Below are 14,747 nucleotides of genomic sequence, written 5' to 3'. Positions count from 1 at the left end.
TTTTAAAGTTTAACGTATACTATACTAGTGCTTGTTGCATTTCAAGTGCCTAGGAATTTACAATTCACACAGCGCCATCTAGTCCCAAGCTAAGCAGAGCTTGTGTTACTGTGGGTACTAGACAACTGATATAAATACATGGATACATTTTTTTTGTAAATAAATACATATTATACATAGAAAACACCCAGACCGATACAAACAATCATACTCATGAATACAAATGTTTGTACCGTGCGAGGAATCGAACCCACGACCGGATCGTAATGCGGTGTGCTAAACCACTAGACCACCTAGGATGTCAATGGCTATCAATCCTTAACTATGTTATGGTAAAACTTTAATTGTGATTGAAACCGAGTATGAATTCCCAGGTACAGTACAGTAGGCAAATAAATTTTACCTTTTATACTATTCGAGCAAAGCTTCATGCATCTTTTTCATTTTCACACCAGGTCCTTCGTGGGGTAGGCAGATGGAGTCGAGTAGCAAATACTAGCAATACTTTTTATCCACTCTCATTGCTATCAACAAGTTGATTGTTGATTCAATAATTGAATGTTTAATATCAAACTTCTATGATTTTGAGGGATCGTTTGTATTTAAAATACAAAATTTTGAACATGTAAGTTATACTCGTACCATATTTTTTTGAAAAGAGTACTAAGAGTAGTGAGTAGAGCCTAGTTTCTTGCCCATTCATCTTAGGTGAAACTGGTTAAGTATGTGGGGATAGAATAAAAAAAATATATTAAGGTTATTTAAATGATATTTCTCATAGGTTATCAATACAATCCAGTTTGTCAATAGTCTATTTATTGGTGCCTAGTAGTCCCCAATTATTAAAATTCAAGCATAATTAATATAAATTTTAAATTTAAATGTTATTAGGGTTCTATTATCAAAGACTAAATGTAATTATATGTATATGTGAGTATGTGCGTATGTCAAATGGATGTGATGAAAGATTTTGTTAAGTATTATTATTTAAAAAATAGTTTTGGCTGTCCGTATACACAGACATATACATAGATAATTATTTTATTCGCGTAATAATTTGTACAATGAGGGACAAAGTTTACCTATAATTTCACGTTTTAAAATATACGTTATATAATTTTATTTAAATTTAAATTATATAGTTTCAATATATACATAATATAATTGAGAATCGCATTAGGGCCTTTATATTAAATAATTGTATAAAATCAGTTCAGCCCAGTGTGCTGTTTGCAACATGAATCTGGCTGGTCGGATGGTGCCTGCCAGACCATAACGCATGAAGGCCGTCAAACTGCAGTTTATCATTGTTTCGAGTATTAAATTACATCAGAACTTTATCAAACACGGAATAAACATAGTGTAGGACATTCGTTAATGTTTGGATTTATGACTAAGGTTTTTTGACAATTCGCACATTGTCCTCCAGTCCCAGCCTAAGCAAATCTTGTGTTGACAAAACTAGACGACTGATGCAAATACTTAGATATTTTTTGTAAACAAATACATAATAGACATAGATAAAACCCAGACTGATATTAACAATCATACCTTTGAATATAAATGTTTGCGCAGTGCGAGGAATCGAACCCGCGACCATTGGAAGTAAAGCGGTGTGCTAAACCGCTAAACCAACAAGGTCGTCAAATTGTAATGGCAATGAAGCCAGCGTCGGCTGTATACATGAACAGAATTACAGACGTCAAAGGACTTTGTTATTGGGATAATAATTAAAACTAGAGTCAGTTTTACACCTTCATATCCTGTAACTTCATTAACCACTTCATCGGACTGACAGATTAACGTTTACTGTGACTGGGAAAGTGTGTTTTCGTTTGTTAAGTTTATACGAATACAAGTCAGAATAAATTTTATAAATATATGAAGGCAATTTGTACTACAAGGACGGTCAGTTGCGTTGAAATTAAAAAACCCCTTCAAGTAGAAACATTCCTGTAAAAGCAAAAAACTAGATTATAGAAATAATAAATAAGAAAGACGTGTAATAATGTAGATCACAATATTTACCATAGAAATAAAAAAAAAATAACCAAATTTCCGCCTGCTACATATAAGAGAATATTGCACAGTGCTGCTATCTGCATTACGTTACTCGAATTTTTATAGCTGTGTTTGATACATAATATGAATATTTATTTCCTACTATTCCTAACAGATGGCGGCCCAACGGCTTGCCATCTAGTTGTGAATAGTAGTACTACTACAAATATGAAGCAGACTTAGACTTATTCAGTTTGCCAATAGATGTCGTGGCCTAAGGAAATTATTATATTTTTTATATATAATCATATGAATGATTCCATATATTTAAGTAAGTTAAAATAGTTTATATGAAATAATTAATAATTCACCATATTATTACCAGTCGGGTTTATGCTCTGATGTTAGAGGACCGGACAGGAGGGCTCTGCTGTTTCTCTTAGTTATTATAGAGAGATCATACTAATGTTTGTAATGATTATGGCCCCCCTGTGCTAACTGTTTAAATTTATTTACCTACTGTCAATGTATACCTAATTTCTATTTACAATATTTACCTCAATCACACTTAAAACTGTTGAAATACGTTATTTCATGTAAATCTTTGGTTTCGTGTATATCGAATGAACGCAAGAGTGATGTAGGGGTTCACAGTAAGATGCGAAGATGAGTTCTGATGATTCAGTATGAAAACCTAAACTTAATTGTGTTAATTGTAAATCTGTTTTATTGTTTATTGTTGTATTGGTTTAGCTTTTGAACAGATATATACTATTAAAAAGTATTTACTGTGCATAATGTGAAACTATTATGATATATGTTACTTACTTATTCATAGTGCGATATATTTTGATTATAATAAAACGACTTACACACATTATTAAAAAAGGGGCAATATCTCAGCAAAGGTAAAATTGGCTCAAGGACATGCTATGAGATATTGGCTCGCTACACAAGAGGCATCCAGATACAGTGACTGCTACGATATTGTCCCTGATGTTCGTGTCGTGTGTAGGCTCTTAATTAGCAGCATAAGTGGTCTTTACTTATGATTCTAAGCTATTTCAGATTTATGATGCAGATTAGACAGTGAAATTACAGAATAAGAAAGTTGACGTCTTAGTAAAAAAAATGTTATATTACTACTTTTGTAACTTACCATAACAAGGAAGTTCTCATTTCTAATGTATGTTGTGGGATATACTACCTTTCCTAATTCTACATAAACATTAATATTATTTTTTGCAATTGATATGGATCTCTCTATTATATCCTCTTGCCCCTCTATTAATTTTGTATTAATAATATGAGTTTGTTGTGGGAAAATTTCAATGTAATTGGGGTCGAATGTTTTTCTATTCCATTTATTTTTATTTACTTGCGATAAATTTCGTTCACAAAGCCCCTCTATCTAATTGTTAATATTTCTCTACATTTACTTATTTATATATACCTAAATTTCTAACATAAGCTACAACCTTTCAATGAATGATCAGGGATAGTAAAATAATACATCGGAATAAATGGCATAATTGTATTTTATTCCCTGAACAAAACGTGTCACATATTTGTCAAGGCAAATAAAATTGGCGTTACAAAAAATTATGTAAATAATCACATACATAGTATACAACATTGTTCGGTAATGTCCACATGGTACCTATCAGTTCATTTTCTTTTAAGAAGCTATTCTTAATCTAACGGCACAATTCATAGAAACAAGGGTGTAAGATTCTACTGCAAACACAACATCGAGATTCAAATCTAAAGGAACCTTTTGTTTTAAAGAAATATTTAGAATATTATAGACCAAAGATATTAGAATAGCGAAAGAAGAGAAATTATAAGAGAATATTGGAAATGCAAGGCATATTTAACAAACTAATCTATATAAATACTTAAATAGAGATATTATGTTTGCAGTATTTTTTACAGTCCCGATTTATATACTAAAACTTTAAATAGAAGGTACATAAATAAATACGCTAAAAGTCTTTCTTGGCTATAACGGCATATCAATATGCCTACTAATAATACTTTACAACAAGAAGTTAAACAGCATACTCATAAGTAATTCACAAATGTTTTTTAAAAACATACATATTTACATCAGGATTCACAACTAGTTACAGAATACATAAATTTGAAAGTTAAATTCAAATAAATTAAAAAATATTACAATAATACGTCAAACTACAAATAGAGAGATGACGTGGAAATGTTTAAAGGAACTAAAAAGTCTTAGAAGCTAATCAATAAATTAAAGATTATTCAATAAAATTACTAAATATCACAGAAAATGTACCCAATACTTATTTAACGAAATAGCGTATGGTTATACATTTAGAAATGACAACTCAGTGACATTTCATGTAACTAAGAGAGCTTAGCCAATAAATAAGTACAAAAATATTAATTTAATCGAATATTCAATATTTCATCCAGCTAATAGCGTCTTTCCCTACGCTTTCTTATCTTCTGTCTCCAGTGTTGCCTTCTCTTTTTTTGATTGGTTTGGAATCTTGCACACTTCTTGTTTTGTTTTATAGTTCTGTTTTTAGAATTGGTCATAACACAGAACCACCCATTCAAAAACTTGTCATAACGTTTAAATACTGTTACATCGTATTTATAACACTCGCCTTCATCGACTACATGTTTTAAGTCTTTTAAATAAGCCTTGTTGTCTTTCACTGGTGCTATCATACTGACATTTTCCAAATCGATTCTGATCTCTTCCATAGTACTATATAAATTATTGGTGATTTCAGGAAATGATTTCTTCCGTTTGTCCAAGTATCTGCCGAAGTCTACGTTAACTGCCGTTGTTTCTATATTGGATAAGAATTCTAAGATCGCGTAGTAGCTCATCAACGATTTGTATAGCTTCGGTATCAGATATTTAAACTGTAACAAAAGAAAGCAAACGTTAATAATTAAATTTAGTAATATTGGTTTTGGATTACAACTGCTGAAAATTGTTAACATTGTATACCAAATTGTAGAGTATTATAGGACTGCGAATAGCATAAAGCAAGATGTCCTAATAATCATTGTCGGAGTAATATAACAACGTTCATTAACAGGAAAATGTGGTATGCTTGGATTGATAATGTTATTATTGTATGAATGAGAATTCTTACGTACATATTAGATTTATGCAATAATATTAGTGAATAGGAATCGTTGGCAGAGGAAAAGAGAGGTTTACATAACGTTCAATAAAGACTGAACACTAATTATGACAATTAATTTTAACGATAAGTGTTCCTATACTTTTTGCAATATTAGTATTACTAATGTTATTAACTCTATTGATGTCACTGCAGAATCTGGGATGTGGATAAATTTAATCGAGTGCGTTTAATCGTAGTTTACTGCACATGCCATTTGTGTCGAGGCTATATTCAGTAGGTATTAGGCCAATAATCTAACTCCGGCTCCCTCGTGCTGATGTTATAGCTTAGTCATTTAGGTTTTCAATCCAATCGCTACTAGACTATACTTTAACAAATCAACAGTACTTGTAATTCAATTTAAAACTTACAATCTTACGTAATAAGTCAACAATCTATTAGCAATCGGAATACAAGTAGAGTGTATCTTATATGAAGAATAGAAACAGAGATGTTAATCATATTATTTTTATAACATTATATTTTAATGGTAAATATGGAGCAAAAATTTATATGACATGAAAATAATTACAACACAAAACTTCACATAAACTGGATTGACTCCTTAAGACCTTAATATATATATTACTGTCCTATATTGTATCATATATCTTATGCAATAAATCATCATAAAATTTAGGTGTTTCACCACACTATGTAATGTTGTCTATATGCTTGGCTTAATTTAATCTAAATTGACAAAAAAATATATAGTGAATATATTATTATTTCAACTGTGTCACTAAACTAAACTTGTATTCACAGTAATACCTGAAACATATGGTCATTACTATACTCTGAGTAATATTTCAGTTCAATCTTATTATAATGAATATTGAATGAAATCATCTCATTGATGTGAACAGTCACTGTTCCCGGAATTAATATAATGGTCAGGAGTTCATTAATTTCGCGACGTCTGCGATCGGCTTTAGCGCGAACTTCCTTTACAATTTTAATTAATATTATTTAATGATTCACAACAATACACATGTAACGGAGCCGATCGATTTGATATGTTGTGTCATCGCTCAGATTTTATATTATATCACATTGTCATAAAGCTATTACATGAAAATTAATCGTTGATTTTATGGTTCATAAAACTATTGCATGTTTTCCCTCGACGCGAGAAGACGCAGAAATATGGGTACTACAATAAAAGCGGGGCTTGTGAGCAAATATGGTTAAGTATAAAAGCTGAAAACCCGACAATGAACCGCACACACGTTTTAAATACCTAAGCTTAACCTGTGAAACGTGTTGGAGACAAATGCCTCCACTCCGGAATCGTAAGTTCACATTCGTCTCACTTGGACAAATAATGTGTTTTTAACATTTCGTGTTGTTTTGTTAAATCGTAAATACTGAGCAAACACTAACGTGAACAAGTACGGGCGACCGCTTAAGTTAGAACTCTTGTCAACGTGAAAGCACACCGCCTTACTTATATACTTATCTAAAAGCAAGTCAGCCCTTTATTCTAATACTGAAAAATCTATATTTATATATATATTATAATTATTTTTATTTATAATAGCTATAATACCAAAAGTCATAAGTAAATATGATATTACGTGCAATAAGTTAAAGTCAGTCCAACCAACCTCTACTTATTTTTATATTTCTTCTACTATACTATGTCAGTAGTTACATACTATTACAAAAGTCCATTTGTGATATTTATAAATAGTGAAACAGTGGTAAACACTAATATACTAATAATATAATATACGTACGTCACTGTTTGTATTCCAACGTGGGTCATAATTCTATTTTTGTCGACTGACCATAGATCGAATTTGCGATATTCTCATTGGAAACCTTAGAGTACCGGATATCGGCGAGTATGCAAAAAAAATGTATTGTAGTAGAGAAACGAAAGGATATACATACATTGGAATTATATTAAATACCGCTTGTAATTTCTTTAGATTAGCTAAAGGATTTATTATTAGTCAATTATTATTTACCAATATTACTCAAACAAAATTAGTTGATATTAGGTCCATGTTATTCTTTTGTCGAGCCTTATGTTTTAACGACTCATTTGAGTAGTATATTTAATTTTTGAATTGTTCGTAAGTCAACTTAAGTCGGAGCGAAGCTGAGATCACTTGAATTCTAACGCTTTCCTTTGCCCAATGTCAAATATTTGAATTTCTTAAGTGGCCGTACATTGACGAACTGTCTTAGCGTATGCAAGAAGTGTTCAATATTCATTGCTGTGGGTACTACACGACTCGGCACTGTTGTGTTAGAAAATAATTTAGTGCATGTCCCGCTACAGCAAGCGGTCTCGTAATATCTAAGGACACCGGACACTTTAAATACACACATATTTATTGTCTCGCATTAAGTTTTGTGTACTAATTAGTGGGTGTTCAATATGAATACGTAATAGAAAGTATCGTGGTCCAGATGTGTTCCTTCAGTAAATATAGAGATTTTGTTGAGCCGTTAAACATTAGCTATATCTGGGTATATGGAGCTCTTAGAAAACAATTGTTGATTTTGAATACAATTAGTATTGATCACAATGGAAGTATGGGATCGTGTAATTTTTTTTATTAACTGTGCCAAATAATATGCATAAACGGCGTCGGGCGATGGTCGGGATCGCGTGTGTAAGGCGAAATCGAGCAGTGCCAATCTATGCAAATTTCCATGAAACATTTAACTTGTTGCTTTCTGTGGTTCCTTCCATAAATAGGTACTAAATTTACCTAATTAAAAGATGGCACGCGATGACAGCCACCAATTGTTTAATTTATGAGTAGGTACTTTACTGTACTCTCCCTGTGGCTAATTCAATTTAAAATTAATTCATTCTGCATTGATATCTATAGTTTCTTTACAATTAAGCTCAATTAATGAAGGGCGAAGCTTTTAGAAATTACATATAAAAAATATTTTTTATGTTTAAATCACATTCAAGTAGTAGGCGTTTATACGCCTAGCTAACTTGATGTAGGTAAGTACTTAATATAACTTTGCGTAGGCGTGGCGCTTTATAAAATACTTAAAACCACGTCAATTTTGCAAACGGAGAGCGGCACTGATAATTAAGGGTTTGCCGTACTAGTTATTGCCCTTAAGTACAATGTGAAGTAAATAAACGTCTTACAAAGGCTGTCCGCGTGTAATTTGGTCCGGCCAAACCTCATTTATGTTGCTACGGCGAAGACTGCACAGTTAATGCACGCAGATCTTTTGTTTTAAATAAAGAAAAAATAAATTAAAAATATCACACAAAAACAATGAAGAAGAAAAAACGATGGGCCGAACCAGTACCTACACCTTGAGAGGCAAAGTGATCGACCGTAGTGATTATAGTGTTTAGTCCACTTATTAAAGTTAAGGAAGCGTTCTTATCAATAATATTGCATAATGATATATGTATTTTGTTAATATTAATGAATGAGTCAATGGAGGTGTATTAATATTCAACTATTGCGTCACAAAAGAATTTTTAAACATGTCAAAACAAGTTGGATGTGGACAAAAAGATCTAGCTCGGATGACAATTTGAATACTCCAATTACCATAATTTTTTTTTTATATATAATAGCACGTCAGTATTAAGTTTAATGACATCATCTACTGTAACTATTAGAAAGAAAGAAAAGTTCTCTTTAGATGGAATTGGTTACAAAATATATACTCACTCTACGTTCCGCAAATGATGATTGAGATTTGTTTTGATGTTTTAGACGGAACAGAATTTCAGTGAAGTTTGTATGTGGCAGTCTAATCTTAGTGCTGTTTCTATATATGTTAGATTCATTTAAATTGCGCCAATGTTTCTTGAAGTCAACTAATGTATGTTCTAATTTACGAACAATATTGTCCATTTTTGACACGTACATCTTATTTAGCCTCTGATGTCGCCTCTTATGCTTTGCATGAATTTCGGGCTGTTCTAGCGTTTGTTCTTTGGTTAATTTTGTCATATTATCTTGCGACCTTCCATGTCTTTTATGCGCTATTGAAGCAGCTTCGGATTGCGTCAGGCACATTATTATTGCTAGTATACACGTAGCTACCAACAGCTTTTTCGAAAAACCTGTAAACAAAACAACACTGTTACCACTAGTCACATTTTTCACTACGTACCGACACTGATAAATGTTAGACCAATACTGAATTATTGAAGGCATTGCGATAAAATAATAAATATCAAGGGAATACCAGATAATTACATGTCATGCTGTTATCACTATTAGGGTGATAATGTAGGTGTTATCCTATTAAGAAATTGAAACGAACTGATAACGGGTGGTGAGTTCAGCAAATATATATATGCGACGAGATACGGGACTCGTGCAAAATCTTGTATATACTAGTAGGTAATATAAACAAAGGAAGTAAGGACTTCAACGTCTCCGATAATGATAACATTTCTTCCGCTGCGATTAATTAAATTTGTTACAAAATAATTGATTGCTTTGTAATACTTGACCGATTATTTATATGGCTGGGGAATTTAATTTACATTATTGGGAGTGGTATTAATAGTTTTTTTATATAGTTATAATATGTAAGGCTCTTTATTACGAACAGAGAATATGTCATTATTTGGTATATAATGATTATATTCCACATTACATTTGGCCAAGGTAAAAACGGACTCACGAATATCAATCATTCGTCCCGTAATATGTTACTGTTAAAAAACTCGTTACTTCAAGTGCTCGCTGTGCTCCCGCAAACGAGTGCATTCCTATTAAGTGCCGGGAGTTACCGGGACTCACATAAAAAATAATAAGCTCCGTGATTATCGTAAATGCAGCACTACTCACGTATGTGTACGGCTTCTTGTTCAATCTACATCTACGACTTTCTCAGTCACCATTAGATGCAGATGGGATCGCGCGATGGAAGTGTGTTTTTACCGAAAGAGACTCGATCGTAACTATTTTCACGCACTCCTTATCATTTCATTATTAAAATTAAAATAAAAGTACAAATTAAGACTTGATAGCGGTTACTATCAAATTTGAACAGAAAGTTTGCCGTTAAACGTATATATTTACCTACACAATTCATAATGTACGTTAAAAACTACTAGGTGAAACGAAAAAATTGATTCATTTTATATGTGTAACTATTTCTTGGAAATATTATCTTTATTGATACTTAATATGCTTGTAATGGAAAAATCGGTCCAAAATAAATAATTAAGAAAGCTATAAAATCATCATTGTGATGTAAATACTTTTGTTTTGTTTTGTGTGGTAACACAAAATGCAACACTTTTGAGATGCACGCTTGTTGCTAAGTTTTATACAATTTAATGATTTCCTTTTATTAATTTTAAATACTATATAGTATTTACTATTACTTGTAGGCATGTTTGTAAGTCTCGAAAAAGTATTATTTGAAAACGTGATGCCCATTTGTTCGGAAAAATAACTTGTTTTCGATTTAATGTTTGACTGTTATTGAAGGGTTTGATGTTTTGCGCCGTGGCCATAAAACATATTTTATGTACGAACGCTGCCTGGCAATTCTGTGCGACGTTTCAAACTTTAAATGGTGGAAGCACCACCGACTTTGCAACGGTGGTCTTTGTCCGCGCGAATGCTAAAACCTAGAAAGTTACCCTTTCATTGCGTATTTACTATTTTTAACTGTCAATAGCAGGTAATAAAAGGCAATAAAGTTAACGCGTTTTGTTTTATAGCAGCCGTTTTGTGACCGCCGTGAAAGTTAGTATATTTATTTAAACAATTATTTATTCAAGATAAAAGAATGTGTTCAATGCAGTGGTATGTCGCCCAAGTAGTGTGGTAAAATTTTCCATTTTTAAAAAGAACAGTGTGTTACAGGAGTGTACATGTTACAACTAATAAATGTGACAAAGTAATAAATATTTAATTTATAAAAACTTCAGAGTTGTGACGTTTATAGTATAGGTTATTTTGTAATAGATATCTCCACATAATATAGAAAATTAGGTAGGTAGGTAATTTGGACGTCACTGTATTTTACCATGTGCACTGCAATTCCGAAAGTCTAAGATGCTTTCGCACCCTGTAATTTCATTACTATTTTATCTTCCAAAGACTTCCCCTGTATCAAATCGCAGCGGGAGCCTAAGATTCAAAATAAATCAAAATATATACATTAAAAAAAAAAAACGGTGAAACAAATAAAAGGGGAAAAAAAAACTGTAACAGTTTACAAAGAGCTACTATACAGACAAATGGGAGAGAGAGGTATCCACGCCGTCTGCATGGGTACTTACTACATACAATGTCTATAGAGTCTCCAGGCATTTTTTCTGCTAACCTACTGCTCACATTTCTTTTGGTATAAAAATCGCAATGTGTTTGATAATATCAATTACATAAAATATGACGTAAATGATAGTACAGAGAGGTTTAACAAGATGTCATTACGTCACTTAAGGATAATTGTCGGAAAATGGTCAGTGATTCATTAGGTCAATTCGTGTCGTTGACAATATAATGTATGCCATGTAAATACAGCATTACCATGTATAGGTGAAAACTGTCGCGTACATAAGTTTGGTGCACTGGACATCTACTGTCGGCTGTGTTGGTTAGTTTTCATTCTATAATCTATTGTCGATGGAGTTAACAGCATACAATGTTATCGACATCTAATTGTTATATTTAATGTGGTATGCATGAAGTGATTTACTCATCACGGGGTTTTCCTAATGCTTATCGCAGGGTACATTTTCATATTTCGAATTTTAAAAATGTTTTTCTGGTAGGTAAAAGTTTAATTGAAAAATTAGTTTCACCGAGGTTGACTTTAGTCTGCGTGGATACCGTATTATCTATTTAGGTGACCACAGTTCTCCTAATGTAGTGCTAGTAAAGGCAAGACATGAGTTATATCACGGGTGTCATATCATAACATGATATTCGTAGTGACGTTCATGTACATAGACGACGGTTACCGTTTACGTGAGACATATTATACACTATAGTTTATACAAATTATATAGCCTATTAGTAATTCGTATTTATGAGTAAAGATATACTATGTGGAAGAAGGATACATTAGTAATAAGGACTATTGGCTTCCTAGCTAGCATTGTTTCCTATAGGATACAATGCTAGTCTCATAAGACTGATCTTCACGCGTTTCTCTCTATCAACCAATGTTAATATTTAAAACTATTACATTCGTGGTGGCGCTTGTTGACTCAATCGACTCAAGTTATATTTAGACGAAAACGCAACTATTGCGCATTTTTACTTAATGGTAGAAATATCTAAGAACTTGAAAATATCATTTTAAATGTGTGATTTATTGAATTAATGATTATTAATGAATAATTTTATCTAACCTATGTTCGCATTTACAACAAACACAAAAGAGTCATTACAAAGTAATTAAAATTTGAATATTATTTTATAGTACCTTAATTTGTCACGAACCATTATTCGAACATGGAGATTATAGTTCATTTATGTAAATCAATACTAATAGACGTATAACATAAACAGTCTGAGATGAATTAAATAATTAACATCACCAAAAAAGAAAGCGAGCGAGGTAATCGAATGTTTTGAATTCTAAAACTAAAATAAAGTATTGGATGACATAGCGGGTCGGACTTCAGCGAAAAATGTCTTTGATCGATTACCGACGGCGAATGTTGATCATTCCCACACGATTCGCTGTCTAGGCGATACCGAGTTCTTTCTTAATATGTATTGTTCTCTTCCAAAAATGATCAATTGAATTCGCTTGTGCATAGATTTGAATAACAAAGACAGATGTGACTTATATGCAATAAATGTACTTACCTATAAGTAACTTAAAATTTTAAGACTTGAAGATGTACAATAAAACGTTTCTAAATTTATTCAAATGTTCAACATTTTTTTGGTGTTGTGTTCAAAATGTTCTTTTTTGCATATAAATAAACAATTCGTTTGCAGTTTTAATAATCCAGATGAAAATTACAAGAAAAAGCAGTTACTTGAAACTTTATAATGTTTACGCAAGTTCTTGGAGGTGTCAAGGTGTTAAAAGGATCTTTACACAAAAGACTTGCACGTAATATATTTAGGTAGGTTTAACCATCAAGTTGGTAAGGTTATTTTTAAATTATGATTGATTTGTTAAAATAGAGTTAAATATATTTAATAATAGTATCGAGACGTAATATATAATAACTTACGACAGACTCTGTAAAGTCCACCCCGTTCAATCATAACTTATGTCCTACTGAAGACAGTAGTGTGGAACACTGAATTATAAGAATGAATCTATTAAGTAATTATTTTATATTATAGTCTAATTACTATATTTTAATAATTTAGATGTTATGGATATATTCTGCTTCATATTTCTATATATTTAAAGACGTACGATCATTATACTTAAACCATTTCAGGTACAACATAATTCATATAGATAAAATGTATGTAACATATCAATACGTTATTCTAGTTGCTAGTTTCCTTCTTTCATTATTTGCCCGCCCTCTAGTGGTAAATTTATGAATAAGTACCTAAGGTAATTCGCACTCAATGAGGGAAGGAAATGATATACTAATGAAAAATAACATTTATACTGTTAATTATATTGGTCTTCCTCAATTAGGTAACCAATGTTTAGTATCACTATCAATTTTTATAAATAAACGTATTAGTTATGGAAGTACTTTTCTACATTCCTTTTAAGTTTGATTTAAATATGGTAAATTAGAATAGATGCGGGATCACTTATGCAATTCCATGTACCTACCATATAATTAATATAATTTCGTAATACCGTCGGTAGGTATAAAAAATAAAAACAAATAGCACACACCAGCTAAAAAGACATCCATGAACAACGCATTGATGTAGATCCTTTGCGCAAGTCCATGTTCATCCGAACTTTTAAATTCCCGATTTGCCAAAGTGGAAATCGTATCTATGAACTTCAGGTGCACTGGAAACACTCGCGGAAAATTAAACGGAACACAAATTTATAAATGGAACACTTTGTATTTAAATATGGAACTATTATGAGTTCGCTCGAATCGGTCGTGTGTCACCGTCGTGGTGCAAAGAGCGTTTGAGACTGGCGCGCGAGCAGCCTCCACTCGCTGAATGGGCACCGAAATGCGGCACAGTACATGAAATAGCCGGTCAAATACTGCGAAAACCCTTACCCGCCCGCCGGAAAGCGAACGATGGCCCGCTCGGAGACGTCATTGAGATACATTTTGAGGTAAAATTGTTTCATGGTATTTCACATTATGTCACCTCTAAGTTATATTGTAACATTAATAGAATATTACCGGTAACACCGTAATATTTACCTATGTAGGTAAATATATTTAATTGAATCATTCATATAGAATTTATGCACATGTTCAATATGTAATTTATTATGTACATCTATTATAGTAAGTTGGTATTTCGTGATTAGAAGTCTAATTTGGAATATTATATTTAAAATTCGATTTAAGAGAAATTTAATTAAAATAAGTGTTTTAAAATTTTTTTTTACACATGCTTCATAAAACTAACCACGCTAACAAAAATGTAATATGATGCGCAGACAAAAACAAAGTGAGCACTTACTAATGCA

At 31.9% G+C, this 14,747-nt stretch overlaps 1 protein-coding gene across 2 annotated transcripts; it reads right to left on the bottom strand.

Annotated features, from left to right (window-relative positions):
* Positions 1 to 3,534: 3,534 nt before the first annotated feature.
* On the bottom strand, positions 3,535 to 14,248 carry LOC131845012 (uncharacterized). Of its 2 annotated transcripts, none has more exons than XM_059194026.1 (3): positions 13,980 to 14,248; positions 8,846 to 9,243; positions 3,535 to 4,908 (listed from the first exon to the last, which is right to left on the bottom strand). In XM_059194026.1, the coding sequence occupies exons 1-3, from the start codon at positions 13,996 to 13,998 to the stop codon at positions 4,447 to 4,449; spliced, it is 879 nt and encodes a 292-aa protein (XP_059050009.1). In that variant the 5' UTR covers positions 13,999 to 14,248; the 3' UTR covers positions 3,535 to 4,446. The 2 variants fall into 2 exon arrangements, with proteins under 2 accessions (XP_059050009.1, XP_059050010.1); XM_059194027.1 differs by lacking the exon at positions 13,980 to 14,248 and adding an exon at positions 9,380 to 9,441.
* Between the last annotated feature and the right edge of the window lie 499 nt (positions 14,249 to 14,747).

This window comes from Achroia grisella, unplaced genomic scaffold, assembly GCF_030625045.1.
Source record: "Achroia grisella isolate CSIRO2021 unplaced genomic scaffold, CSIRO_AGI_Agris_v1 utg445, whole genome shotgun sequence".
Lineage (NCBI taxonomy): Eukaryota > Metazoa > Arthropoda > Insecta > Lepidoptera > Pyralidae > Achroia > Achroia grisella.
The sequence above is the reverse complement of the archived record's forward strand: the minus strand, read 5'-3'. Positions and strand labels throughout refer to the sequence as shown.

What these genes read in the sequence shown, in the direction of transcription:
- LOC131845012 (XM_059194026.1), bottom strand. An exon ending in CATCATTTGCGGAACGTAGA is followed by an intron (nt 4,909 to 8,845) that starts GTGAGTATATAT and finishes CTTTTGTTACAG; the next exon opens with TTTAAATATCTGATACCGAA.